Source organism: Pseudonaja textilis, chromosome 1 (genome assembly GCF_049901715.1).
Source record: "Pseudonaja textilis isolate UNSWEBS1 chromosome 1, rPseTex1.2, whole genome shotgun sequence".
NCBI classification, from domain to species: Eukaryota; Metazoa; Chordata; class Lepidosauria; order Squamata; family Elapidae; genus Pseudonaja; species Pseudonaja textilis.
In genome coordinates this window covers 269460787-269487787 of record NC_141990.1, presented here as the reverse complement: position 1 = coordinate 269487787, position 27001 = coordinate 269460787, and the positions used below count along the sequence as shown (strand labels likewise).

The window sequence follows — 27001 nt, the reverse complement described above, 5'->3', positions numbered from 1 at the left end:
AAAGCCTCAGGGGAATTATTTGTTATTGCTTCATGCTTCCTATCACAACTATATCTTCTGCTCTGGCTTTGGAAAACTGTTATTAAGACATATCACTTCGCTAGTAGAGCTAGACATCAGAACAAAGAATAAGGACTGGATGTCAAATCATAAACTGTCGTTACTCTGAAAGAAAGCACCATTTTGAAGTATTATTCTATTTATTTTCAAATATAAACTGATAGCATATTGACTCAAAGACTTTTGCATATCAATAAAATGTTAACACTTTTATTCTGTTTAATGCATATTGCAACAATTATGGATTTATGTATACCTTTTGCTATAAGATTTTGTTGAAAGACCCAATCAAGGGTAAAATAACAATCAATAGTATGAAATTCAGTACACTAATAATGTAGAATAGTGCAAAACATAGAGATTCGATTTAGTTTATTTGTGTTGAACTTAACATTAAAATTTTACAGTTAATATTTATGGAAATACCAATTTACATCTGTCTTAATTTGCTTGTGAAATTTCTACTGGATTCTGTACACAGCTGGTCCTCGACTTACAACCACAATTGACCCCCCAAAAATGATGTTAAGTGAGACATTTGTTAAGTGAGTTTTGTCCCATTTTATGACTTTTCTTGCCACAGTTGTTAAGTGAATCAGTGCACTTCGTAACCCGGTTGTTACAGTAAGTGAATCTGGTTCCCCCATTGACTTTGCTTGTGAGACGGTCACAAAAGGTGGCCTTGGGACACAGTAACCATCATAAATATGAACCAGTTGTTCAGCTTTAATTGATACTTCTCTTGCTGAAAGTCCAATAGGTTAACTCTGAGCCATTGACAAATACTTTCTCCTGACTACTTTCAGTGGATCTTTATGAAGTAAACTTGAATTCTGCCCATGTAGAGACTCTGTTAGTCACATCATATCCTCAAACATGGGTGCAGTCATGGGATGGGACAATACTGTACCTCTGAAACAAAAATGAATGGGGTCAAAAAACACATTTTCTCCAGAATAAAGCTCAGGTTTTTCTTAATTCACCTTCATTTTTTAAAAAATATATTTATCTAAGTTGCTATTTAAGTTGATCCATCAGTGGCACTGTTGTGAATGTCAGATACCATCCCAGATAGGCGCAGATATTCATGGGCCTAGTGTCCTGAAACACTGCTACTCTGAACTCAGACCACCTTCCAAATGCTCCATACTCCCTGGGATGTATCAGGACCATGACCTGATATTGCTGCTGTTCACTTCGACCAATTTGCTAGCAAGCTTGCTTGCATGTATTTGTTGCCCTTGCTTAAATGTATAGTATATGCAACTGAACATGTGTTTGCTTTCAAAAGTGCTTTATCTTCATTTATTTGCAAAAAAAAAAAAAAAGAGGAAGCAGGTATATTGAAAAATAATGCTGCAACCTATAAATCTCTTATTTCATGAAGTAAATGACTGAAAGCTAATTCCTTTGTGCATGCTTGTCCCAGAATAGTATCTTCACATACATCAAGGTTAGTAGGAGGATGTGCTAAATCTGTACTCATCTTCCAAAGTTCTCCTTTAGGTCGTCATTGGAAATTAGAGTGACATTTTTCAGGAAAAAATTTCCCAGTGGTGTCCTGCCTGTATATTGTTCCATTTGTGGAGTGATCAGAAACATTTTTGTTTGGACTACTAGGCAAAAATACTTTTTTAAACATGAGATTCAAAAAAACACCACAATATTAATGTTTCCTTTTTGCGTATTAGATTTTTGCAAGAGCTACTGAAGGCTCTGTTGAAGGATAGATTATAATTCCTAAGGGAGAATTAAAGATGATGTATTATGGATACCCAATGTACCCTTTGTTAAACACAGAAAAGGCTTGTTAAAAATATTAACATCAGTTGGGAATTGTTCCTAAATTAATGTTTCAAATAGACACAAAGCCCTTCATCGGTCTCACTTAGCAACAAAAATTTGGGGCTCAATTGTTGTTGTAAATTGAGGACTATCTGTACAAGATGCCTCTTTCCCTTTAAAGGCAGATAAAAGGTTGGATTTCTGAATGTAGACGTGGCATATATGGAGTTTCCATTACACTTTAAGTGTAGGATGCTTTGCAGGATTTAAACAACAGACATAAGGCTCCTACTATAAGTATCTTAGGCATGATTAGGGATGTAGAAGCAGCTAGCAAGCCTGATCTGCAGAAACCCTTTTCTCCATCTATCCTGACAAGGAACAGTTATAATCTCCTCAGATTAAATTCAGAGAGACAGCACTTGTTAAGCGTGCTATTTTCTTTCTAGCACAACCTCTGAGAATATGGCAAAGACTTCACAAGGTTAGTGGCTTTATTCATATTAATTGCTCCTGGTTCTTTCTAAAAAAAGAGGAGAAAGTAGAAGGAAACCCCTCTCTCTACAGTATAATACAAAGAAAAGAAGATACCTTAATATGTTACCTTGTAACTGAATAATTTGTAAAGTATGTTCTGCTGAGTTTATTCAGTAAATGTGCATACCATTCTTTCCCAATTTGATATTCTCCAGTTATATTGGATTTCAAGTCCAATTATTCCCAACCAAGGGAAGATTAGATTGGGAAAGACTTATGTGTAGAGTGGCAGTCATAGCTGAGAAAAAAAATACAAAAAGTGGTTAAAGTGAGGCACTGTACTTGTGCTACTCTCCTATTTATATGCACAACTATGAACTGAAGTTCCAAATGATAAGCATATAATCCTTAAAAACTGCATTTTTTTAAGATGCTGGATTAGTACTACATTTACTTATTTTGCCTGGGTAATAAAAAAAAACACCTAGGAATAGCGTGCTACATTAAGTGAGAGGTTAAAATTGTTACCAAATAATAATATAAATTTATGATGCCTTTGCAATATTTCTTTGAGCCTCCTGGACACAAAACAGCTTCTAAAATGAGGCAGCAATATCAATGGTCTACCTCTAGCTTAAAGTTGTTTTTCTCCCTTTCCCATATAGGGAGCCCATATTTAGATTGAAAAATTGACTCTCCAAATAATTTATCATACTTTAATGTGAAATTGTAGTAGCCTTAAAAAAATAGACCAGCTTATTCCTCTCTTCAGCCTCATTATGATAACCTCAGCTAAGAGTTTTATGCATTTTAAGATTTTTTTAAAATATGCTTTTATGTTATTTTTTAATTGTATTTTTTTTGCTGTATTATATTATTTTAAATTGTTTGTAAGCCACTCGGATTCATATGAGATCGGCAGCTGTATAAATTGGAAGAATAAATAAATAAGAACCAAAACTCCAAGCCAGTGAAGCAAAGGAGTGATTTTAATAAGCTTTCACTGAAGCCATTCCCTTCATGTACACTCCAGCAGCCTTCCTGGGATAACTCATGGTAATTCACAATGTCATCCCCTTTTTTTCCAGAATAATTATTTATTCCATTTCATTTTCCCCCTAAGATAAAAACTATGCCTTAAAATATCTGTTTTCAGCAGAGTGCTCTCTAGGTATATTAGAAAAATAATTCCTGGAATATCCAACATATTTAGTTAATAGCCAAAGATGGATGACTGATGTTTTATTAAAGAAATGAAGGAGAAAGAATCAAGGAATAATTTTGAAACCAATTTTCAACAGACAAGAGGACAACTTAGAATGAACCTAACTAGTAGTAGCACTTTTCTCACTTAAAATGATAATGTTATCATTAATTCTCAATTAATTTGCAGTGCATAAGTATTTCATTTTATGTAAATGTATACTTACATTGATGCATCTTGGCATATTTTCTAAAAAAAAAAGTCCAGTTATTGTAGTGTTCTTTTTTCTGCTATAATGTACATCTGCATTTACTATACTCATTATTACTATATCTCATATTTTTGGCTTGAGGTCATATTTCACATTAATTAAAAACATTCAAATTTCAAAAGGTGAGCAGCTTGTACTCACGTTGTAGAATAATTGTTAAGGTGGTGCATTTGCAGTCTTTAGTACTATTTTACCTTCATATTATCAAATTAGTGAAATGTTATTCCAATAACAAAGACTGATCTTTATAGAATATGGAATATGAAACAATTCCATAATTTTCTAAAGCTGCAAATGATTACCACTTTTCCTTGTCAAAAAAAATAGTTCTTTTTTTTTAAACTAAGGGCAAACTAACAAAACTAACCAACTAACTAACTAACTTTTTAAACTAACTAAGGGCAAAACTGGAGAAGTTGGTCAATAATTCTACACAGTACATGTAAATGAATTAATAACATTAACTCAATTAGATCCAGCAGAGGAAAGGACGAGAAGCTTTCTCAGGAGCTCTGGGAGTAAATAAATTTCCGTAAACATTTACTAATGTGACTTACTTATTCATTTATTTTATACAGCTTACATAGTTACCTTATGTAACCACAACTTTGGGCAGCACACAAAACAGTAAAAACAACAAAAGCTGCTAATCAGAATCAGAATCAATGCAAACTCTATAAAACCCTATAAAAATACCTGGCTCCTGGGACAACACTCTCCCATCCCATATTGTGCATCTCGCTGGGTTACCGTCATGCTCTTCCAATGCTTGTAGGAGGAGGCCTACTTCAAGGCCTACTGGATGACAAGGACAGTGAGGGTTTGCTGGATCTCTGGGAGAAGGCTGTTCTATGGGGCAGAGGGAGCTTGTTTTAAATGTATTAAAAACTTGCCACAACAGCAAGCCATCATGAAACAACTATTGCCTGGTAATTAAGACATTGTTTTTAGATAGTTTTACCTCCCAGTTATCCTCTCTCTCTCATTGTAAACTGCCATACATTTCTTTATAACATGGGGGAAATGTACTGAAAGATCAGAACAATTAACTCTCAATACACCATTATTCTGGTAGCTATAGCATACTACATTAAAACTACACATTTATTTACAGAAAGGAAGTACGAGTTTTGTTTCATTTTTAATTGTCTGTCTTACCCCTTCACTTCAAAATACATACAGTAATAGCAGTTGATTTTGTTGCTGATTTAGGAGACAGCCGTGTAACAGGGATACTCCTAGCTTTGTTCCCTCATTTTTACAGTGTTGCTTCCAGAATTTCTAACCAATTTTAAATGTCAGGTACCCAATTAGATTGCAAAAATAGCCTTTTGAAAAAAGGAAAAAAAATCATTTGCATTACCTGTAGGAAGATAGAAATATAGCTTTTCCTTGCTGTTTATACACTGATTCATGTAGCTTGTCATGGAATTTTAAAGCACTTTTTAAAGTCATACGATACAGGTAATCCCTGGGTTATGAGCATTCCCTTAGCGAATGTTTGAAGTTACTCAATAAGCACCCCCTAGCGTTTGCGAACAAGTCCCAAAACTATGAATCTTGCAGGATCACAGCAGTTGCTCACACTTACAAACAACCACAGAGGCTCTGCAACATTTGTCCTGTTTGTAGTCTTCAATTACAATTACATTGCATATATTCTCATATTTTCAATCAAATATTAAATATCATTGTTAATCATTTGACTATACTTTTATTCATTCATGTTTTACGAAATAATCCATATTTTATTTAATTTGTTTTATGACAGTTCATATTATCATCTCAAATCTATCCTACAATCATTTTGTAGATATAAGAAAAGAATGCATCTTTATATATTTATTATTTTCTAAGAATCTACATATTTCATTACCATGTTTTATTGTCTAACCATTGATAGAATAGATCCCAAATTTTATAAAATTATTTATCATCTTGTTCTCTGATTTCAAATCTACTCATTTCAGCACATTCCAATATTTTCTTAATGATTTCCTCCTGTAATGGTATTTTTCCATTTTTCCAGTTTTTGGCAAATGCAATCCTAGCTGCTGTTAATACATTTACAATCAGGTATTTCAATTCTTTACTATATATTTCATGTAAAATTCCCAATAAATATATCTCTGGTTTCAAATCTATATGTTTTTTTGTCATTTTTTCCAACCATGTGTGGATTTTAGTCCAATATTTTTTAGCATCTGCACAAGTCCACCACATATGGTAATATGAGCCAGGTGTCTGATGACATTTCCAACATTTTTCAGATTTGTTCTTGAACATTCTTGCTATTCTTGTCGGGGGAAATGCCACCTGTAAAACATCTTATACAAATTTTCTTTATATGCTGTTGACATTGTCATTTTATAATTTTGAGACCACAGTTTTTGCCATTTCTCTAGATCAATCCCATATCCAAAATTCTTTCCCCAAGCAATCATAGTTTCTTTAACTTGTTCTTCTTCTAGTTTAATTTCTAAGAAATATCCATGCAATTTTTTAATCACCTTTTAAGCAGTACCTGTCAAAATCTTATCTAAGTCAGTCAGTTTATCATAGAAACCTTCTGTTTTAGAATCTTTGTCATACCTTGAATGTATTTGCGCATATGAAAACCAATTCATCTTTATACCTTGTTCCTCTAATTTTTGCATAGATTTGAGTTCACCCTTTTCATTCAATATTTCACCATATCTAACTGTTTGTTCCTTTTTGTATATTATAGGATAAGAAAATGCTTCAATAGTCGATAGCCAGACTGGAATTTTCAAATAACATTGCCTTTTAGTCTTCTCCCAGTTTAACCACAGAGACTCCCGTATATAATGTCTTCTAAAATACCCCTGTGTTTTAGTTCCTTTATACCATAGAAAAGCATGCCACCCCAAAAACAGATCATGTCCTTCTAATGTCAACAATCTAGTATTTCTTAATGTTATCCATTCCTTAACCCACATCAGATTTGTAGCTTGGTAATACAACTCCCAATTAGGCAAACCAAATCCTCCTCTTATTCTGGCATCTTGCAAAAGTTTTAAGTTTATTCTCGCTTTCTTACCTTGCCATATATATTTCAACACAATTTTATTTAAATCTTCAAAATAATCTTTTCCAAGCCTAACTGGAATTGTTTGGAACAAATATAAAATTCTGGGTAGTATATTCATCTTGATTGTTGATATTCTCCCTATTAATGACAGTTATAAACTTTCCCATTTTGCCAAATCTAGCGCTATCTGCTGCTTAAGTTTGATATAATTATTCTTTTAGTGTACTACATCTTGCTGTCAAATGTATCCCCAAGTACTTGATCTTATTCATGACCTGAATTTTCAGTACATGCGCCAGTTCTTCCTTTTGTCTTGATAGCATATTCTTTGTCAAGATCTTTGTTTTATCTTTATTTATTTTCAAACAAGCCACCTTTCCATATACCTCTATCTTTTCTATCAATTTTGATGCTGTTTCTAGTGGGTCTTCTGAAATGAAAACCAGATCATCTGTGAATGCTTGCAACTTAAATTCTGAAAAGAAGTCTCAGTTCTTTCTCAGCTTTGTCTGGTCAAGAAAAAAAAAGAGACACAATATTTCCAAGCCTCTAGTTGGCAGTGTTACAAAGTTTCTTCTGCTTTCACTTTCCCCCTCCTTTTCCAAACAAGATATAATAAAAATTAAATAAAAAGGGAAAAAGATATTTGAAAAAATGACTAGAAGGGAGTTTCTAGCCTAGAATATTATAAAGTCAAAAAGGAGAGAAAGGATAGGTGGGAAAAAAAACAACCCAGTCCTGTTTCAAAATATAAAATCATGTGTAGAAAATCCAGCAATGAGAAAAAATAAAAATAAAAATAAAAATATTACTTTGACTTCCTGTTTAAAATCGCCGCTTAATCACTTCTGTCAAAACTTCTGTCAAAACTAGAGATTCTTTCTTTTCCTTAGGGTGTCCTTTCAAATCTTTTCTTTTCTTTTTTTTGTAAATTTTATTTGAGTTTTCACACAAAAAAAATACAAATAAAACATATTTTTTGAAAGTAGTGTAATCCCGGATTACATTTCTTCGTACAGACACAAATTCGATTTCATGCTCATTTTTATGTTCTATTCCATATCTTATTACTGTTTTACATTTTCTACATAGCTTCTCCCTTCTTTTAATTTTCTCAATTTTATTTTAATTATCTCATCTCAATTCAGATCATTATATTTATACTTTTTGTCTGTCCTGTTTCAATTTCGTATTATCTTTTCTCATTAAACAAAGTTTCTCCTGTAGTTCCTGATTGGAATATGTCACCTTTATATCTTTTAAGTTTATCCATTTAACACTTATTTAGGCTTCAACATATACCTTAAAGTCATAACAGTCAATATAATACATAAGTTCCATTCGGATTCTGCTTGGTACATTCTTAAAATGCACACTATATTCTTTAAAAAAAAGATTATAAATATATGTAATTAAAACAACACATTCCATTCCAATTCAATTCTATCATTAATGTTAATATTCATTAAACTCTTAACTTCTTTAACATTACTTTTCAATTAAATATCATACTTCTATGGGAACAGTTATAAGCTTTCCATAATTAATTCCCGCACCTTCACTTATATTTTATAAGACATTAACTAATTAAAATGTTCCCGTCCCTTCCTAATTCAATTTTCTCATTTATTTAATTTAATTTATTTTATTTTATTAACAAACATTTCACTAGATTACACTAACTATTTTATCCCTCATTTTAATCATACATTGTTTCCAATTTTCTAAAATTATGTCTATTACTAATATAACAATACAATCTTATGTACCTTTACAGAATCCCTTTTTCAGTTAAATTTTCACCCATTATCTCTAAATAGGCCCTGTTTCTCTATATCTTGTTTCTGTCCTTTGTAACTTCTTTTCCTTTCCTTCTTCCCTCTCTTCTTCTCTCTCCCCTTTTTACCCCCTTGTCTCTCTACCTCTATTTCTCTCTTCTGTATTCCCCTCTTCTGTTGCTTTCCAATATTATACTTATTTTTTGAACTATTTTTCTTTTCTTTGGTTGTTTTTTTAAGTCTTAAATTCTCCATTCTCTTTCCCCCCTTTCCTTTTTCTTCCCCACATAGAATTACTTGTTCATTAAAGATGGCTTCTTCTTTGTCCCAGTCTTCTTGTTTTGCAGACGTTTCTTGTTGTTTCTCATAGTTCCAAATCTCCATTTCTAAGAATTGAAAAACGAAGCCAAAAGAACCCCTCCCTTCTTGTGCATCTTCTTTGTACTTTTTAAGTTCCATTTTCAATTCATCCAGAAGTATTGCCATTGTATACATTTTTAAACAACCACCCGATTAATTTTAGTCATTCAAATGCAATAACCAAGAATCCAAAGATCACCAAGTAATCCAAATACACGCAAGCTGTTTCTTTTTGTTTTTTTTTCACTTTCTCTTCCTAGGGTTCTACTGTTTAGTTGCCAAGTTTCAGTTAAAAGGTATATTTTAGAAGACTTGTTGAAGTTTTACTGTAGATTCCTTTAAATTCCAGGTAGTCTCCTCCCTTTTTCCAGATCCTGCCATTTTATTCTTTGTCTCTCCTTTCCTGCTTATAAAAAATTTTTAGTGTCCAGAAATCTTTATTATCCCTTTGACATTTTGTTTTATTTTCAGCTTAATTGTCTGTTGATGTCAAAGCAGATTTTTTTTCCTGATTTCTTATTTAAGTCTCTTAGTTGTCAGTATAGGGAAAGGGAGAGAAGAAGAAAAAAACCAAACCTTTCCCCTTTCACTTTCCTTTGCTGCTTCAGACTCTTCTTTGGGAACGATGTTATTTTTTTTTAGTTTAAATTTCAGGGTACCTTAGTTGTTGCTTTTGCAATTTAACCCGGTCAGCCAAAACTTTCACTTCTTATCTTCCTCCTGCACATTCTTTTCTGGCTGAGTTCTTCTTTGAGGTGGCCATTTCTGACCTCCGCTGCAACTGCCTTTGGGAAAGGGAGTAATGGCCAGCTGAGGAAGAGAGATGTGGTTCTCCTCAACTCTGCTAGCAGTCTCCCCACTCTTCACCACCTCTACGGGGTGGCTTAGCCCCAAAACCAGCCAGCTTGGGGCGCTCCGGTGGTGAGCCCAGACCGAAACTGCGCATGATCGCGGATTTCTGTCTGTCGCCGAAGAAACTCAAACCAGAAGCCAGGGTGTCCTTTCAAATCTCACCAAACCGGCACACTTTCTCTTTCCATTCTCTTTCGTTTCGGAGCTGTTCCAACTTCAGCAGCTTTAATGGCTGCCTCTTTGCCGCTGGCAAAAAGAACTTCTCCTGGATCTACCAGGGACTTTGCAGTGTCCCTGGGATTGACAGGATGCACTCTTTACATTCACCATCTCTTCGGGATGGTTTAAATCCATTTGGACCATTCAGGAGCAAAGATATCGGCAGCGATCTCAGACCTCCGAGATTGCATGTCTTATCATCGTGATATCAGCTCCGCCCCCTATTATTCATATTTCATTGGCTCACTCATCAGCTTACAACCTTTTTGCATAGAAGCACTGCATGTAATCAGAGGTGGGATTCAAAAATCGCTGCCCAGTTGCTGGGTAGGCGTGGCCATGATGGGTGTGGCCTACCGAAACTTCTGGGAGGGCCATTTCTCACCTTCCCGAGGGTACGGAGCTTCCCTCGAGCCTCTGGAAGGATGAAAATCTTCCAGAGGGTCTGGAGGCCCTCTGGAAGTGAGAAACAGGCTTGTTTCTGAACTTCCAGAAGGCCCATTTTTCACCTTTCCAGAGCCTCTGGGCGGACCCTGAACTTACCTGCATCCAAAATGGGCAGTGAGGAGACTCCTGGGAGGGGCTGGGTGGGCTGGGCAGGGTCAGCCAGTCAGTTCAACTACCGGTTTGGCGAACCAGATGTAAATTTAACATCCGGTTCACCTGAACCAGCTGAATCCCACCCCTGCATGTAATACACTCCTGGGTATTAAGGAAGAGCTCATGACCAAATTACATAAAGGACCACTTACTATGTAGTCCACCCATACCCGTCCTCCTGTTAAGTTGTTCTAGAAACAATCAGCATATCTCTAGGTGCATGTGCATTTGTGTGTGGGTGCATGAATATGTATGGGTATGGGTTTATATGAGTGTATGAATACATATGTATATATGTATGAATGCATGTATATAAGCAATGCCTCAAGTTGAGCTAATCTTCTAATGGCTACATGAACATGCCCATAATTTTTTTTTTTTTTTTGCACAGATGTACAAAAGCAATAACTATCACTGAATATTTGTGATCATGGGCATTTAAAGAAATCAAATTGCTACAGAAACACTATTAAGCACTGCATGGTGATTCATTACTATCTGAACTCTGTGCAACTTCATCTTTCTAAATTCAGCTAAAGTATTTATATGAAAACACAGTGAGATGACAGGAATACCTGAAAATGCAAAGTATACTGATTTTTTTAAATCCAGAATTTGGATCATTTATTTGGGTATCATTTGTGGATCCCCATATAAAATCTGAAGGATGCTTAATTTATTCTGGAAAGGAAATAAATCTTGTACAATGTTTTGACTTTGATTTAATGTACATGATATCTGTTTTGTTTTAAAGCAATCACTTTCCATCTGTCTTGGAGCAGTAGGGGTTGCTGTCCTGAGCTTTTTCCCTCCTCTTCCTCCCCCCATCTCCCAGCAGCTGTCTTAATATAGCAACTAACAGAAAGTCAGAAGGTATGCAACACTAACCCTACCTCCCCAGGCATCAACAGCTGTAAAGTTGGATTGCACTTTTAAGCATGATTTTATGTAATATGTATTTTAGTCTAATTGCCTCTTAAATGTGGAAAAGATTAGATCAGGCTGGGCTAACTTGACCTGGTATAAACACCAAATGGAAATTTCAATTTAACTACATCACTAAATTACCCTTTAAATATAATGTACACCATCATTGTACATCAGGGTTCCAAGTCTTCTAAAATTAGTCATTGGTCAATCTATTTGGAATCAGTGGAACAGATTAAGTAACTAAATACTAACGTGGGAGTATGCTTTCATTAAATTGAGTGAGGGTTACCTCCATATAATGAACAGCCTCAGATTCGTATATTTTACATAAACGTACATGGAGAAAAGACAATAATCTGTCCTTTTTTTCTGTTTCATAGGCTTCTGTGATATGACTTTGATACTCTGAACACACTTTGATAATCTGATTACAAGATTTTCCTGAACAAAGCTTCTTCTCTTAATTCTGTAGTGACCATGGCCGTTCTTAAAGTAAAATTCACCAAAATCAAGCGAGACAAGCTGGCTCAAATCCTATGGATTCTCAACTGGTTTTCTGTGATATCTGGTACAGTTGTGTTCAGTCTTGGACTCTTCTTAAAGATCGAAATAAGAAAACGCAAGGAAGTGATAGCAAAATGGGATATTAACTCTGTTCCAAATACTTTAATTTCTATTGGAGCCATAGTTTGCATGATCAACTTTTTTGGAGGTAAAATATGTTATGACTGCACGGATGCCAATAAATTTAACCGCTGGAAGCTGATCATGTTCCCTTATATTGTATGCACTCTCTGTTTTACCTTCTGCATTTTTGTGGGTGCTATTATGTGCTATACTACAAGAAATGAATTAGAAGAATCTCTATATCTGGGATTGAGAAATGCTATTAAATTCTATAAAGATACAGACATTCCTGGAAGATGCTTTTTGAAGAGAACTATAGACACTTTGCAGATCAGATTCCAGTGCTGTGGAAACAATGATTTTAGAGATTGGTTTGAAATTCAGTGGGTATCACCTCGTTATCTGGATATGACTTCAGAGGATGTTCTAGAGTAAGTATTAATGTCCTCTCATGAAATGAACTTGAACCTAGGCTTCAGAATGACCAAGGAGACTGTGATGCCCCTGGTGGAGACTGACTCTGAGGGAGAGGAGGAACAGCTGACAGGGAGTGGAAGTGTGGCTCCAGAGGTTGTGGAGGAGGCTGGGGAAGGGCAGAAGCCAGCTGAGCAGTCAGAGGAGGACCCAGGCCCATCCCTATCCATCCTAAGGCACGCAGGGAGGAGAGGATAAGGGAAAGACATGGTCTACTCGGGAGGAGAGAGCCTTGATCCTCTTCATGGGCTGCAGGTGTGAGAACTGCATAAGAGTTTGGACCTGCATTCTGGCAAACGCTGGAGACAAAGCATGTTTTATTTTGGTTTGAGGTTATCTTGGTTGGCATCTTTCCAACAGACCATGCCTTGTTATCTCCTTGAATTTGGTAAATACTAATCCTGTTCCGTTGTGGAAATTTCATCATTGTAGTTTGTTTGGTTTTTATTTTGACTTCTATCTGCTCATTAAATTCGGACTTTATTGCTTTCTTTTGAAGACTATTTTTGAGTACGTTTTACCTCCAACTGAGAATTATTGAACAGTGGGGCTAAGTTGGAGGCATTAAAGGACATTTATTTACGTTTTGGATTTTGTTACATTTGTGTTATACTCTGGGTCATCACAGAGACTGACTAGATCAGCAGTCCACAACTTTTGCGGCTTGGCGGCCCAGCTAGGTTGGGGAGGGCAACCAGGTTGAGCAAGCAATGGGCTAACACACGCGCATTTGGAACCGGGCCACTGCTCAAATGGCCCGGTTCCAAATAGGCCACAGCCCGGTAGTGGGCCACAACCTGGGGTTGGAGACCCCTGAACTAGATGAGGGGGAGCCTGAAAGGTATGTGTTTTGCTTGAGAAAAGTTACAGAGAGAAAATCTATACAGTACTGTCAAATAACTAAAGATGTCATCTCAAATATGGAGCCGATTTCTCATTTGTTCAAGAGGGAAAGAACTAGGCCAGTAAGTGAAAATGGCAAGAAACCAATTCAGCTTTAACATTAGACGAAACATCTGAGAGGCCAGGTTTCTGAAACATGGCAAACTGTTCAGTAATAGACCTCAGTCCATTCCATACTTCTGAAGTATTGAGTAATCTGTAGATATATCCCACACTGAAAATTCAAAATTGAGCAAAATATTGGATTGCATTATGGATGCAGAACATTCTCACATCAAGAGCTGCTCTTGATTTTTGTACAGTAAGCTGGATAGCAGTGCTCCAAAGACAGGGCCAGGACAATACTAAATTTAATTTAAAGTAAATAAATATATTTTGTATGATTACCTACCATGTATTTAACAGTTTACCCTTTCTATCATATTAAAAATGAAAATTCAGTAACTTAGGAAGGGCCCTGCGGATTACCTTCATGTAAAAATGAATCCTGCAGATTTATCTATAAGCCAGCTCTGGTGGCCTAGAGGTGGAGTTCTTGCATCACAATCAGGAGGCTATGAGTTTGATCCTAGGTAAAGGCTAATATTTGGAATAGACTCTCCTGCTCAAGTAAGGTGTTGGGCTAGATGGCCTCCAAAGTCCCTTCAACTCTTTGGGAGCCATATACATTTGGGTAGCCTAATTCTGGGCACAGAATTCTCTTAACTAAGTTAGATGATCTCTAGAATGTCTTCCAAATCAGAATAAAAGTGGAATGATAAAAGCTGTCTTTTCTAAATATCACATTTAATAATTTAGCAATTAATTTTAGCATAAAAGCATTTTTTCCTTCAAAGTTCTATAACAAAGTAAAATCTACAACTTTAAGCAGCCTGTTCTGGAAATAGTTGACAATTAGCTATTTTGGGAGATTCCAATGGGAGAGGTCAAGTGGTGAGGTTTTTTTAAAAAGATTTTGTTTTTTAAAAAGTACATTCAACCGAGTTTAGGAATTGCACTGCAGTTGTAATCTATTGACATTTCTGAGTGTTTCCCAATTGAAAATGGCAGGAAAATGTGCTGCCAATTTTCAGCAATTGTACTCTTCTATACATGCTGTTTTATGATACTAATTAGGAATATATGCCCAAGGGGAAGAGTGAGCCTTTGTCCTAAACAGAACATAGGTATTACCTGACAGCATCTCTTGAGATCTGCTAGGAGACAATCCACCTGATTTCATATCTACCTCTCTTTATCAATTGATTCCTTCTTCCTGAATGTTGTTTGCATTTGATTCCTCTGCCACATCAGGGGAAAAATCTTTCCTGCTTTGCCAGCCATCACTTTGGGCAAAATTATAACCATCGGGTAAATACTTGAGTTCAAGTCTACCATCAAAGGATGGCATCTCTAGAAAACAGAACATGCCTTTATGCATTTCTGCAGGGAAGGTTGATTTGGATTACTTAGTGAACTCATACAAAATCTAAGTGGTTAATTCAGGGAACACTAGAGAGCAACCAGAACTTTTCCTTCCAACAAAATGCAGTGAACCACTAAATTTTAATCCTCGTGTTTGAATTATTAGCCTTTCTTACACATCTCTCTTCCCCACCCCATCTTATTCCAGCCGCCTAAAAAGTAATATTGATGGGAAATTCTTGGTGGATGGAGTCCCCTTCAGTTGTTGCAATCCTAACTCGCCCCGGCCCTGTATCCAGTACCAGCTCACAAACAACACTGCTCACTACAGTTATGATTTTATGACAGAAGAACTTAATATCTGGATGAAAGGATGCAGGGAAGCCCTTCTGGATTATTACACTGACATCATGAGATCCATCGGCATCACCACATTTGTCATTTGGGTGTTTGAGGTAAAACTGCATTTACTGAAGTGTTCCTTTCATAAAGGTACAAAAGATGCAACAGCTTACTATGGAGTGAATGATTGGTGAATACGATATACCACTAAAAATATTGCTGAATGCATGCAATCTTCTCAAGAGTACCGATAATTTGCAATTAAAAGAAAAATAGAATTAAAGCAGGAACCCTTTCCCCCTCTCCCATCCTACTAAAGATATTGTTTGAATCTTGCTTTCCATACGAATGTATATGTTTATGATACAGAGACTCCAGTCAAGCTCTAAATTAAATGATTGGAAAAGCAAACTGGCATCTGGGAAGAAAGCTTACATATCAGGTCTGTTCCCAGCATCAGAAATGGTATGGAACAGTTTTTATTATGTGCTATGAAATCCAAATAACAAAATTATTATTCAATGGAACCTAATGATCTGAGCAAGTGAAAAAAAAAAGATAGTTCGGATGAAAATATTCTATTTATAGTGGCTTCTCAAGGATATTTGGAACTCTTCTCTGAACTGCTAATCTGAAAAAATTAGAAAACAGAATAAAATAGAATTAGGAGCATAATGTTTCTGCCTTTTTATAGTTTCCATCATCAATTATTCCATAGTTTAAAGGAAAAATTGCAGGCTGTGATTAATAAATGTTTTTAGACCCAATACAACCAAAAGCAAGTGATTCCAATAGAAGAGATGTGTATGTATGTATCTCAGGGTTAAACTGTGAAGCCTTGGTTCTCTTAAAAGCTCGACATTGATTCCCTTTTCAGCCTTTTCTCACAGCAGGTAATTAAGGTGAGGTAATCTTGAGTTTCTCACTCACTCCTCCCTTCCAGGGCCAAGCTAATGTTTATGTACAAGCTCAATCCTGGCAGCACCACTGCTAATGTGATTTAAAGGGTGCACTATGAACGTCTTAAATGGCCTCTAGTGCATATATTCAGTAAATATTATTTAGCGACACTGGGAGGCTGTAGCCAAAAGTGTTAAGAATTACAGTATTTCTCAGATTAAACAACAACCCATCAGTGAAATGGTTTTGTGTACAGAAAGAACAAGAGAGTGCCCAAGCAGAATGAATCAGGAAGAAAGAATGGTATGTTACATCTCTCAATACCATTAAGGTTGGTGAAAGATGGATTCAGAAGGAAAGGGTTAGCCCGAATCCTTCTGGTTAGAAGATAGGACTTAAGACTCTTCATGTTTTCATGTGGAGAAAAACCTCCCCTTCAATCTTTAGGTTTGCCTTCTAGAAACAGCGAGGCTTTTTTCATGTTACATTCATGCAATTTTTAAAAACCAAATCTTTAAAAATCAAAAGTGTCTCAATTTAAGTGCCAGCTAAAGCTTTTCACATCAAATAAATTAACTGGTCCAAAATCAAAGGAGAAATTTTTAAAATTCAAGCACATGGTGGTCATCCCCACCAAACTCTTAAATTCTGTGTTGTGGTGCACTATAATTAGTGGAATCGCAACTCTCTTAATTTTCCGCTCATTTGAATTATTTTTTCTTCAGCTACTGGTCCTCCTTGGAGTTCGTTATCTTCAAACATCAATGAGGAACCTTCTTCTACAGGCGGATCCACTCTGTGATTCTGATGGCTGGTTATTTGAAAACAGTTTTGTGGAAACTGCCATGTGGAACATCAACAAAATTAAACATCTTGGCAACGGGAACCAAATATCCAGTGTTTTGGATAATTCTAATATGAATGTTTGCACTGCAAACCACAATTCAGAAAATGCTCCTCCCAAATATATCCCTGCAGCTTAATTGAATATAATACTAAAGACTTGGCAACTGCATCACAATGTACAAGTAATATGGCTGCCAACCTAGCAAAGCAGAAAGAGGCAGTCAGTTTGTATGTTGTGCTATGCCCTTGCTGTGTCATACATCAGTTTGCTTGCTTGCTTTTGTTCCTCCCCACCTTAGAAATTCATTTTGACTCTCAATCCTTAAAGAGATGGTGTTGGACCAGGGGTGGGATTCAGTGTTTTTAACCACCAGTTCTGTGGGCGTGCCTTAGTTGGTGGGCGTGGCTTGGTGGTAATGTGACTGGCTGGGCATAGCCAACTCCACATCACTCACATCGAGGCACGCATCTCCTCGTCTGGCCTCTCGTGACTGTGGGGATGCTGCAATAATTGTAAGTGTGAAAAATGGTTATAAGTCACTTTTTTCAGTGCCATTGTAACTTTGAATGGTCACTCCACACAAGCAAAGTACCAGCAAAGAAGGGGGAAAAAACTCCAGAGAAGTTCCAGAGACAGGAAGTCTAAGCCTGCCAAAAATGTAAAAGGGGTTAATGGAGAGGCAGTTTCTGTAAGCAACACCAGAATGTTTCCTTCCTGCCTTCCTTACAGGATTAGGCCAGTAATTTCTTCTAACAACCGGTTCTAGCGAATAGTGCAAACCTGTAGAATCCCATCTGTGTTGGACTAATAACAGAATAAAAAGAGTACAAAGCAGCACTTGGCACTCTGGAAATAATCTTAACAGTGAAGGGAATGGTGATTGTTGAGGTGGTTACCACTCTTGAAAGACCATCATTATTAGAGAGGTCTAACCAAAACAATTTTGAGCACAGTGTTTGAAATAATGTCTATAAACATGGTAACTCTTCTTATGTAAATTTTCAGTATAAGTGAATATCTGGGATATCAAGTATAAAGAATAACATCAGATGAATTACTATTGGTTATCTTATAACACTTGCACTACTATGAGCATCTAGTCCAGGGGTGGGAAGAAGGAAATCTATAACTCATTGCCAATTTCTTTTTGGCCATCTGTTGCCTAAAGTTGTGGGAAATTTGTAAATATAGATGATTCATTTGAACATTTTGTTTAAGAAGAATATATTCAGAATCAAGTTAACTATACTTAGTAAGAAATTTACCTAAGTACTCTTTGTAAAATTAAAGTATTTATCCTTAGAACATTAGTTATGTTAATTGGCTTGAGTTATATATGGGATAAAAGTTGGCATAAAAATATTAAAACAAAAACAAACTAAACCCTGATGGTAATTTAAAAGGCATGTAGTTTAGCCCTACTCTTAGCTTTCCACTAAAGGGGTCATCAGGCCCAGAGATTTATTTTTTAGAGAGACAAAAACATTCAAACTGCAATTCTTGTTCCAATTATTAAATCAAAAGTCACTGATGACATTAGCAAGGCAAGTATAAAAGATGCAGCAGCATCTGTTTTGGTAACAGAAATAATTTAATGAAGATTTCTAGTATTATTTTTCTCTATATATGGGATGCAATTGTAAGAATAATACTTTTTAATCTGGTTATGCATGGAAATTATCCATTACACTCAAGGGCCATATTATTGAAAAATGAAAAAAAGTAATTAGGGATTACAATCCCTGCCTGAACCAAGAGGATCACTTGGCCATTGAAAACCTAGCTTTCAGCACATGCAAAATCCAGCATCTGATTTACATGCGTTGATTTGCCTCACTTAGTGTTTTTTCCCAATATTTCACAGTCCCATGTGTGAACGGCACTGAAAATACTGTCATCTGAACTACGTCTCTGTTGTGTTCTGTCAGGCCTTGGGAAATAAGTCTGAGCGTGAGAAATGAGTATAAATTTACTGGAGAAATTTTTTAAATCTGGGTTGCTTTTTGTAGCATGGGATTCTTATAGTCACAGTAGTTAATGGGTCATAACAAGTTGAAACTCTGAGGCAGAGAAGAGATACTATAACTGAGGCCTTGATGTGGTCTCTCCCTTTTCTTGGCTTTTTTCTTTAAGGGGCAGTTTCTCTTCCATCCTGCAAGTTCCTACAGAACAGGCATACTTCATATCCAAAATGTGTATGCCAGCCAGAGTCCATATTGAGTTAGGTGGCCTTATAGAGATATTCCATTTTCTTTTACTATTCCTTAAGTTCCTATGAACTAATTTAATGTTTTTATTACTTAGATTAACATTAGACAGAAAGTCGACAGTAGGTATCTTTTTATCTGGCAGTGAGAAAAATCTGAGTTTGCATTACAGGCACAAACAGAAAAAACCCTCTCCTTTTATTTTTTATTATATTTTTAAAAGAAGAAAGTAGGTAATGTTTAAATTTACATTACAATATAACATTTGGTACATATATTAAGGATTCCTTTTAGCATGGATTTTGTTTTGTGAATTATTTTATGAATAACCTTACTATTTTACAAATATAATGATCTGAAATATTGTTATGCTTGTTGTGTACAGTATAAAAATGTTATTAGACTATGTGTGGTAGATATGAGGTTATGAGGGTACCTTCTGAATAATGTATTCATTATTTTTGTTCAATTATAATGTATAATATAGATTTTCAATCCCTCTTAAGAACTAATTTAGTCTGAAATTTGTTGGGCAATACAAATAAAGACTACTTGCAATAAGAAATGGATTTTTTTTCATTCTTGTTTTCCTGCAGTGCAGTTCCTTCCCATTTTGGGATAGACCAAGAACAAAGCATTTAATTTTTGATATAAGTTGAAGCTAACTGGAAGAGCTCAGAATTAACAAATTAACCTGCACTAACACATTCTCATTCTGAAAGGGTTCGCAATAAACCTTAACTTCCTTTCCATTACTTTGCCATTATACTTTGTGTAGTGCTTCACCCTTAGGTTGTTATAATGCTGCTCCCAATGATAAGCCAGGGACAAAGCCAGTTACAGATTACACTTATTTTGAGAGCTGCTATACTAAAAGAGAAAACAGAAGCAACTAATGTGATAAGAGGAGATTAAATCACTTTGTTCTCATATCCAGATGCACTGAAACTATGTATGTGTTTAGAACTGCTGCTGCAAAAGAATGAAAATACTGTTGATTGTTTTTAATTTGGTTAAGGGACAAGGTCAGCTTACTGATGATCCAGACAGTTCTGCTTTTGATCTTTCAGCATTCATATTTGGGAAGTTGTATGCATGCATCGTTTTTTCTAACCAAATTCAAGCCCACAAGTTTCAGTAAGCAGATGTGGGTTAGTTATTTTCCTTAAACTAAGATTCTTCATATTCTTTGTGTGATGTTTTACAGGTGAGGTGTTGGCAATTTAGTCTCAAAGAAGTTGAAACTCAGAGCAGGTGCCAATTAAATCCCAAAAAGACGTGATTAGTTTCCTGGCTTCGAGCAATTTCTTCTATGATGCAGTGTTGTCGCCACAACAAATGGAGCTTCCGGTATCGTTCGTGAGACAGGTGCAGAGGATTGCCTCTTCTTCAAAGAGAAATAAAAATACAATTATTGAGGTTTAAAAAATAATATTTAGCAGCATTTTATTTTATCTGCTCAGATATATCTCCCATCATGAAGGAATATAGATGTGGAAGGGACCATTCAGGCCAACTAATTCAACCAGTTAAAAATCTCTGACAGATGGCTGTTTATCAGTCCCTTTTGGCTCAGGAAAAACCCATCAACTTGCTGGATAATTGGTTCCACTGCTAGTTAATTCACAGAAAAATATTTGGGAGCAGCAGCGTCAAGCACAAGTCTAACCTCAAATTTTCACTAGCAAAAAAGTTTCTACTGCTCAGCAAATTAAGTGACATGTTACCGACACTTTTAGGACACAGTAAGAATTAATCTAAATAAAAATATGAAGAAAAAAACTAGCATCCAATGGAGATACAGCTTCTTACAAAATAAAAAGAAAACAGCAACTTACATCAGATTTGGATCGGTTTCTCCATATTCATCTAGATAAGGTGTAGGATAGAAAGAACCTCTATTTTTGCCACCGATCAGCAGAACCCTGCAGTCTCTGATTCTTAAGGAGAAAATAGGAAAATATTTTTTGAAAAAATCTGAAAGCTAACCGAAATTTCCTGGCAGGCTTAGTACAAAATATTAAGAATGTGCAAACAAAGATCGCATCTAAAGAAAGTCCACGGACAATTTTCCAACTTATTTTTCTCTGCCAGCTAGCATAGCCACCTGTTCCACTATTCCCAAGGACCACAGTTTTGTTAAGACATTGGCAATCCCGCCCACCCGCAGATAAACACTAGTATCTTCTCTGAATACTATAAAGCAGTGTTTCTCAACCTTAGCAACTTTCAAATGTCTGGACTTCAACTCCCAGAATTCCTCAGCCAGCTTGGGCATATCAGAAAGTTGCTAAGGTTGAGAAACATTGCTCTAAGATTCCTTCTTAGTGAAGACACAATCCAATTTCAGGAATCATTCCGGTCTTTGTTAACTGTACTACAATCCATCCAAACTGGCCACTTATCCCTCCACGAATAAAAAAAAAAAGCAGAACAATTATTTTTACCCACTTCCTTCCTTGAGGCTGGGTGCTATTCTCCAATATATCTGGCCTGCACAATATTGGGAATCCATTGCCATGCCCCAATTACTTTAGATTAGCTTTATTTTCAGCTGTCACTTACTTGAGAAAAATGCAAACTCCAGCACCACAGGAAATTGCATGTGAATTGCAAGCCCCCAGCTCTTCTCCATTTACTAGCATCTGACAGCAAGTGTTTTGAGAACACAACATAGCCCCACAAAACAAACATAGGACAGGATGTTTGGTTTCATCATCGGAAGATCGAGGGCACCTGGAAAGGTAAGGTTAATTAGACAAAGAGATTTGGAACCAAAGTGGCTACTTTGAAAGGTGCTCTCATATAGTGCAAATCATCAATAAACACCAATTCATTGCTAATATTTGTACAACGAGACAATTAGAAAGTAGATAATAAAATGTATTTTTTGGCATTGTTATATTTCACTGCAAATAGAAATCACCTACAATGGAGAATGAAACTAGCTAGTTTGAAACAGTTTTGTATTAATACAGCCTTATATCTAAGACACTTGGGAGAGTTTTAGACGTGTGAAATTGCTGTTTGCTTTAATATTCGAATGTTAGAGTGTTCACAAAGAAATCTGGAACTGGCAGATTAGAATCTGAAGATTCAATCTAAAACTGGATTGAAAATTTAGCTTATCATATGTTGATTTGTTTCCTATTATGTCTGATTCACAGATATAAAAACAAAGCAAAACCCCAAATCTCTCCTTGATTTAGAGAGACATTTGCACATCTAGGTAGTGATACTTCTATCTCAAGACAGCTAAAAGACCAAGGTAGAAATGCCCTTCTCCCATTTATAAAGCTGAAACTTGTCAAAATAGGAAGAAAATGTTGGTCATAAATTGTGCATTGACTCTAAACTCAAACTATGGTGCAGAATTTTTCATGCAAGGCACGGATGTCAACTTTGATTGCATCACATGATGTATCACAATGCTTTTTCCCTTTGTGGAGCAGGGCTGGGCGTAGCCTGCGCATGATGCCCATGGGCCACCAGTTTAACAATCCTGATGTAAAACATAATCTGTGATTTGACATTATGACTGGACATAGTCATAATTTCAAATTAAAAATCAGTTGAAGCCTTAAGAAATGGTCTTTTCAATCTATAAAATATGATTTAAATTGGATAGCAGTAATAACAGCTAAATAACAGATATAGTAGTGAAATACTTCTGGTTAAATTTGCAAAGCAGCTTATGCATTTTGAATATAAAAACATTGGTATTAGGTGCTATCTTCTTAACCAATACTATTTACTAAACTTCAAGGGCAATATTATTTTCCAAATAGTGGATTTTATATAATTAAAAAAACATATCACATAAGCATCTTTATAACTTTTTTTGCAATATTACACTCAGAGTACCATCGGAATAGGGTGGCCAGTTCTATACATACAATAAGTTACACTTTACTATGAGATAAATATGTATACGATTATAGTTTGAAAGATAAGGATGATAATAATTTCATAGTTGACATTTGACATCCAGTGAAGTGAGACCTCCATTCAGGAATAACTGCTATCCATTTTGTTATTGAAAGACAATGCATTTTCTTTTTGTCTATTCAGATGCAAAGGTGGCAAAACCATTTCCAATCAACATCCACACCCCTAAAAATGCTTGTTTGTAGAAAAGGTTACAATGGGCATTAGTCTTTATTCAGTAAATGTGAAAATGTGCCTTGCATGCAGGCCAAGTTGCCAATGTTGAGTGACACAAGAAAGTTCCTCACCAGACTGATAAAAATGCCTCCACATAACTTTCCAGTTAGCCTAGGACAGGACACAAGGGCACCGTTTAGATCTAGCAGACTAGTGCAGAAAAGCTTCAAGGAGGCATAATTCCATCCCCACTTTTTGAAAGTTTTCCTGTTGGAAAGCTTTCCATCATGATAAATTGGGTTTGGGTTAGTTGCCAGCATGAAAACAAAGCTCCTTATCCTTAAATGGATAGCAAGGAGAAAAATAATGAAGTTGCCTGCATAAAGATTGATTCTTTAGATATCCTTAATTCAGTTCAATGAAATAAAAAGTGTTTCTAGTCAGCAGATTTCTCACCTAAATTGAGATCCTTGGTTCAAAAGGCAGCTGTAGTCTTCTGGAAGCTCTATCAATTTATTTCTTTCCCTTGGATATCTAGTTGTTCAAACAAAAATAATTACTCTAAGCCAGGATTCAAAGAGGTATCAAAACATCACCTGCTAGAGCAGTGTTTTTCAACCTTTACAACTTGAAGATGTGTGGGCTTCAACTCCCAGAATTCCCCAGCCAGTATGAAATCCACAGATCTTCAAAGTGCCAAGATTGAGAAACATGTGTAAAAGTTGAGCCAGAAAAATGAAACTTACCTTATTGCAAAACTTTTTCCTTCCAAGAAGCAAAGCACAGCAGGATCAGAACACCATCTGTTTGAAAAACTTTCTATCAGTCTTGTCAGTGGCAAAAACAAGGGGAAAGAAATGTTCAGGCCCCTGAGCTTAATTTCCTATTCAGGTGGGAATCTATTAAACCATCCCAAAAGATGGCTGCCCAGCTGTTCCTTGAACAAATCCAGCAAAAGGGAACTTAGCATGTCTCTTGATCACTGGTTCAATATTGAATTGCTCTATCCAATTGAAAAGCTTTTCCTAACACTCAGCTGGAATCTGTCTTATTTTACATAACAAAATTATTCTGCAGACTGCACTTTGAGGCCACAAGGACAAGGTTTTAGTCTTAATCAGTGTGACAGCCACACTGAAGTAATTGAAATTGCTATCATTTCTCTCCTCCGTATCTTTTATCAAGGTAAGCCTATCCACTTCTCTCAAGCTCTTCTCTTAAGCATCTGATCAACCTCACAGCTTTTCTTTGTATTTGCCACAATTTTTCAGAATCTCTTTAAAAATATCTTGCTCAGAACTGAACCACTCAATATAGAATGGAATTACTGCTTTTTACTGACATAGCCAAAAGTGCATTTGCTTTTAACAGGCATACCACATTGCTGAATCTCTAGATATCTACACAAGAACCTTGACAAACACATTTCAGGCACTTATATTTGAACAGGTAAGTGCACGAATCACAAGATGCTGAGGAAACCTGGGAGCAGAGAGCCCTAGCACACAGCAGATCAGGCCTTTCCATTATTAGTTCTTGAAATCAGCTTCTGCATGCAACATCCCTCTAATCTTTTTGTTCTTACGTCTCACCTTGGAATTAATTCAAGCTGTTTTCATTCCTGCCTCCAAGAGAAATTCCTATGCTTACAGCAAGGCTGAGGATTGGCTCTTCCTAGTCATCATTTCGCACTTTTATATATGCTAACTTTTGATTTTTCTAAACAAATGCGGCAGTCTCAACAGCTGGCTGAGTAAACTATTTTTCCCAAAAAGGATCCCAACAGCAACCTGAAAGTGCTTTCCTAAGTCTAGGTTAAAGCAGAGCCTTCCTCAAATCCAAATCACAGATAAGCAGTTATTATGCATAAAATTATTTAGAATTGTTTTATATTTAATTATTATTAAATATGATTAAATAAATCCCCAACTTTTTAATCTACTTATATTTAGGTCATGGCTGTTCTCTACTGGCAGACTGCTCTCTAACACATATACATAGTCTAAGTTAGCATAATATACTAGACATGACTAAAATGAGTAGTGTATGGTTCACCGGACTGTGGGATCTCATATATTATCTTAGCATATTGTGTATCTGTTAATAATATAGCTTATTTGTTTGGCTATAGCATATTAGCTGTTGTTTTGCATCAATATAGAATACCTTTGAAGTAAGGGCTCCACAATATTCCAATATTCTTGGAAAAGCATGAATAGATTGGTAGGTAGAGACAGATAATCACAAAGTGCCTTGAACTGATCTTCCTCTGAATCTGTTAAAATAATAATTTTAGATATTAAATATAATAATTAGATATTAATTGCACCAACTCGGATAAAAGCTTTCTCTATTCAAAAACTGCAGTCTATGCAGTCCATCAATTGAATCAGTATAAAAAATATTGTAAATAACCAGAATGAGACAATAGTCTGCACATAAGGAATTCATGAAGGTTCTTCTTACAGAAGAGCAGAGCTGCTGGTTTATTTTCTTGGTGACTGTAACTTTAATAATTCAAGCTGTAATAGCTTTCTTACACTCGGGAAAAACAAGAGACTTCTTATATAACAACCAATTGCCATGCTGATCATTTCTGTAAAGGCTGTGAATGCACAAAGCACTGAGCTTCTATAATTCAATGTGTCATCTTTTGGGGCAAATTTTTTTTTTTAAATCTTAATAATCAGCATTATATTGCCCCCTTTTTATATTCATGATAATTGCAGTTACCAGAAAACAGCAAAGAACAATATTTTAAGAAGAGGGTTTTCAATGGAGAGTACTGCTTGAAATTGAAAATGGGATGGATGTGAATTGACATTTAAAATTTACCCATATTTAATAACACATTTTATTTCCTGAACAATTTGAACTTGGCTCCACCTCAGAATTAACGAGGTAGCCTACTCAAGTACTTACTGGATGAAAGTTCTTCAGGTGGAGGTACTGCCAGCAGATAATGGAAGAATAAGGCAGCGCACCGGAGGTAGGGGGTAATGCCTTTCTTTATGCAATCCCACAAATACCAACCTGGAACTTGCAAGCTGTAACAACTATAACATTTCAAATGCATGGATTTAGTATTTTCAAAATCTTGAAATTGGATTAATATCCTAACTGATTAAAAATAAAAGACCACAGTGGAAAAATATATATTTAAAAAAACCTCTCACCAAAGCAATGATGCTATTTTTTTGGAAAAGTATTCCTTCATCTGCTATGCATCCAAAATATTATTTTTTTTCGCATCAAGCAATATATACTTGAGAACATATACGGAAAAGTGGAAAAAATAATTAATCTCGCTCTAGAAGTGCCCAGTTATATTCAAAAAATGTACAACCAGTTAGTGTTATTAAAAGGGCTGCTAAGCAGATTGCTATAAAGGCATTTTTTACGTTTTGCCTTCCTTTTTCTGTTTATCACCTTTTCTCCCTTTCATGCTCTTAACTAGTGCCCAAAAAGGTGTTGCTCTGTGAAAAGTAATGTTATTTATTTTGTTAAAATATTTAGATAAACCTTCTTAGAGAGAGATAACTATGCTTACAAAGCAATAAACAAATCTAATAATTTGGCCACATTGCATTAAATCATATTTGCTT

At 35.7% G+C, this 27001-nt stretch overlaps 2 protein-coding genes across 2 annotated transcripts in view; one reads left to right on the top strand and one right to left on the bottom strand.

Moving 5' to 3' along the window:
* Positions 1–11972: 11972 nt before the first annotated feature.
* LOC113442100 (photoreceptor outer segment membrane glycoprotein 2-like) lies at positions 11973–17221 on the top strand. Its single transcript, XM_026709439.2, has 3 exons — positions 11973–12646; positions 15205–15451; positions 16964–17221. The coding sequence occupies exons 1-3, from the start codon at positions 12066–12068 to the stop codon at positions 17219–17221; spliced, it is 1086 nt and encodes a 361-aa protein (XP_026565224.1). The 5' UTR covers positions 11973–12065.
* A 2256-nt stretch (positions 17222–19477) lies between these two features.
* The window catches only part of UBR1 (ubiquitin protein ligase E3 component n-recognin 1), a 64706-nt gene continuing 57182 nt past the window's right edge, over positions 19478–27001 (bottom strand). The window contains exons 41-47 of the mRNA XM_026709427.2: positions 26319–26452; positions 25563–25671; positions 24143–24199; positions 23853–23930; positions 21858–22028; positions 21131–21232; positions 19478–20679 (exon numbers count right to left, since the gene is read on the bottom strand). Coding sequence (XP_026565212.2) covers positions 20538–20679; positions 21131–21232; positions 21858–22028; positions 23853–23930; positions 24143–24199; positions 25563–25671; positions 26319–26452 — 793 coding nt within the window. The 3' untranslated portion in view covers positions 19478–20537. The remainder of the gene's footprint in view (positions 20680–21130; positions 21233–21857; positions 22029–23852; positions 23931–24142; positions 24200–25562; positions 25672–26318; positions 26453–27001) is intronic.

Excerpts from the sequence above, each read along its gene's own strand:
- LOC113442100 (XM_026709439.2), top strand. The coding sequence starts at position 12,066 with ATGGCCGTTCTTAAAGTAAAATTCACCAAAATCAAGCGAGACAAGCTG. Across the intron at positions 12,647-15,204 it reads ACTTCAGAGGATGTTCTAGA|CCGCCTAAAAAGTAATATTG; the intron begins GTAAGTATTAAT and ends ATCTTATTCCAG. Across the intron at positions 15,452-16,963 it reads TTGTCATTTGGGTGTTTGAG|CTACTGGTCCTCCTTGGAGT; the intron begins GTAAAACTGCAT and ends TTTTTTCTTCAG.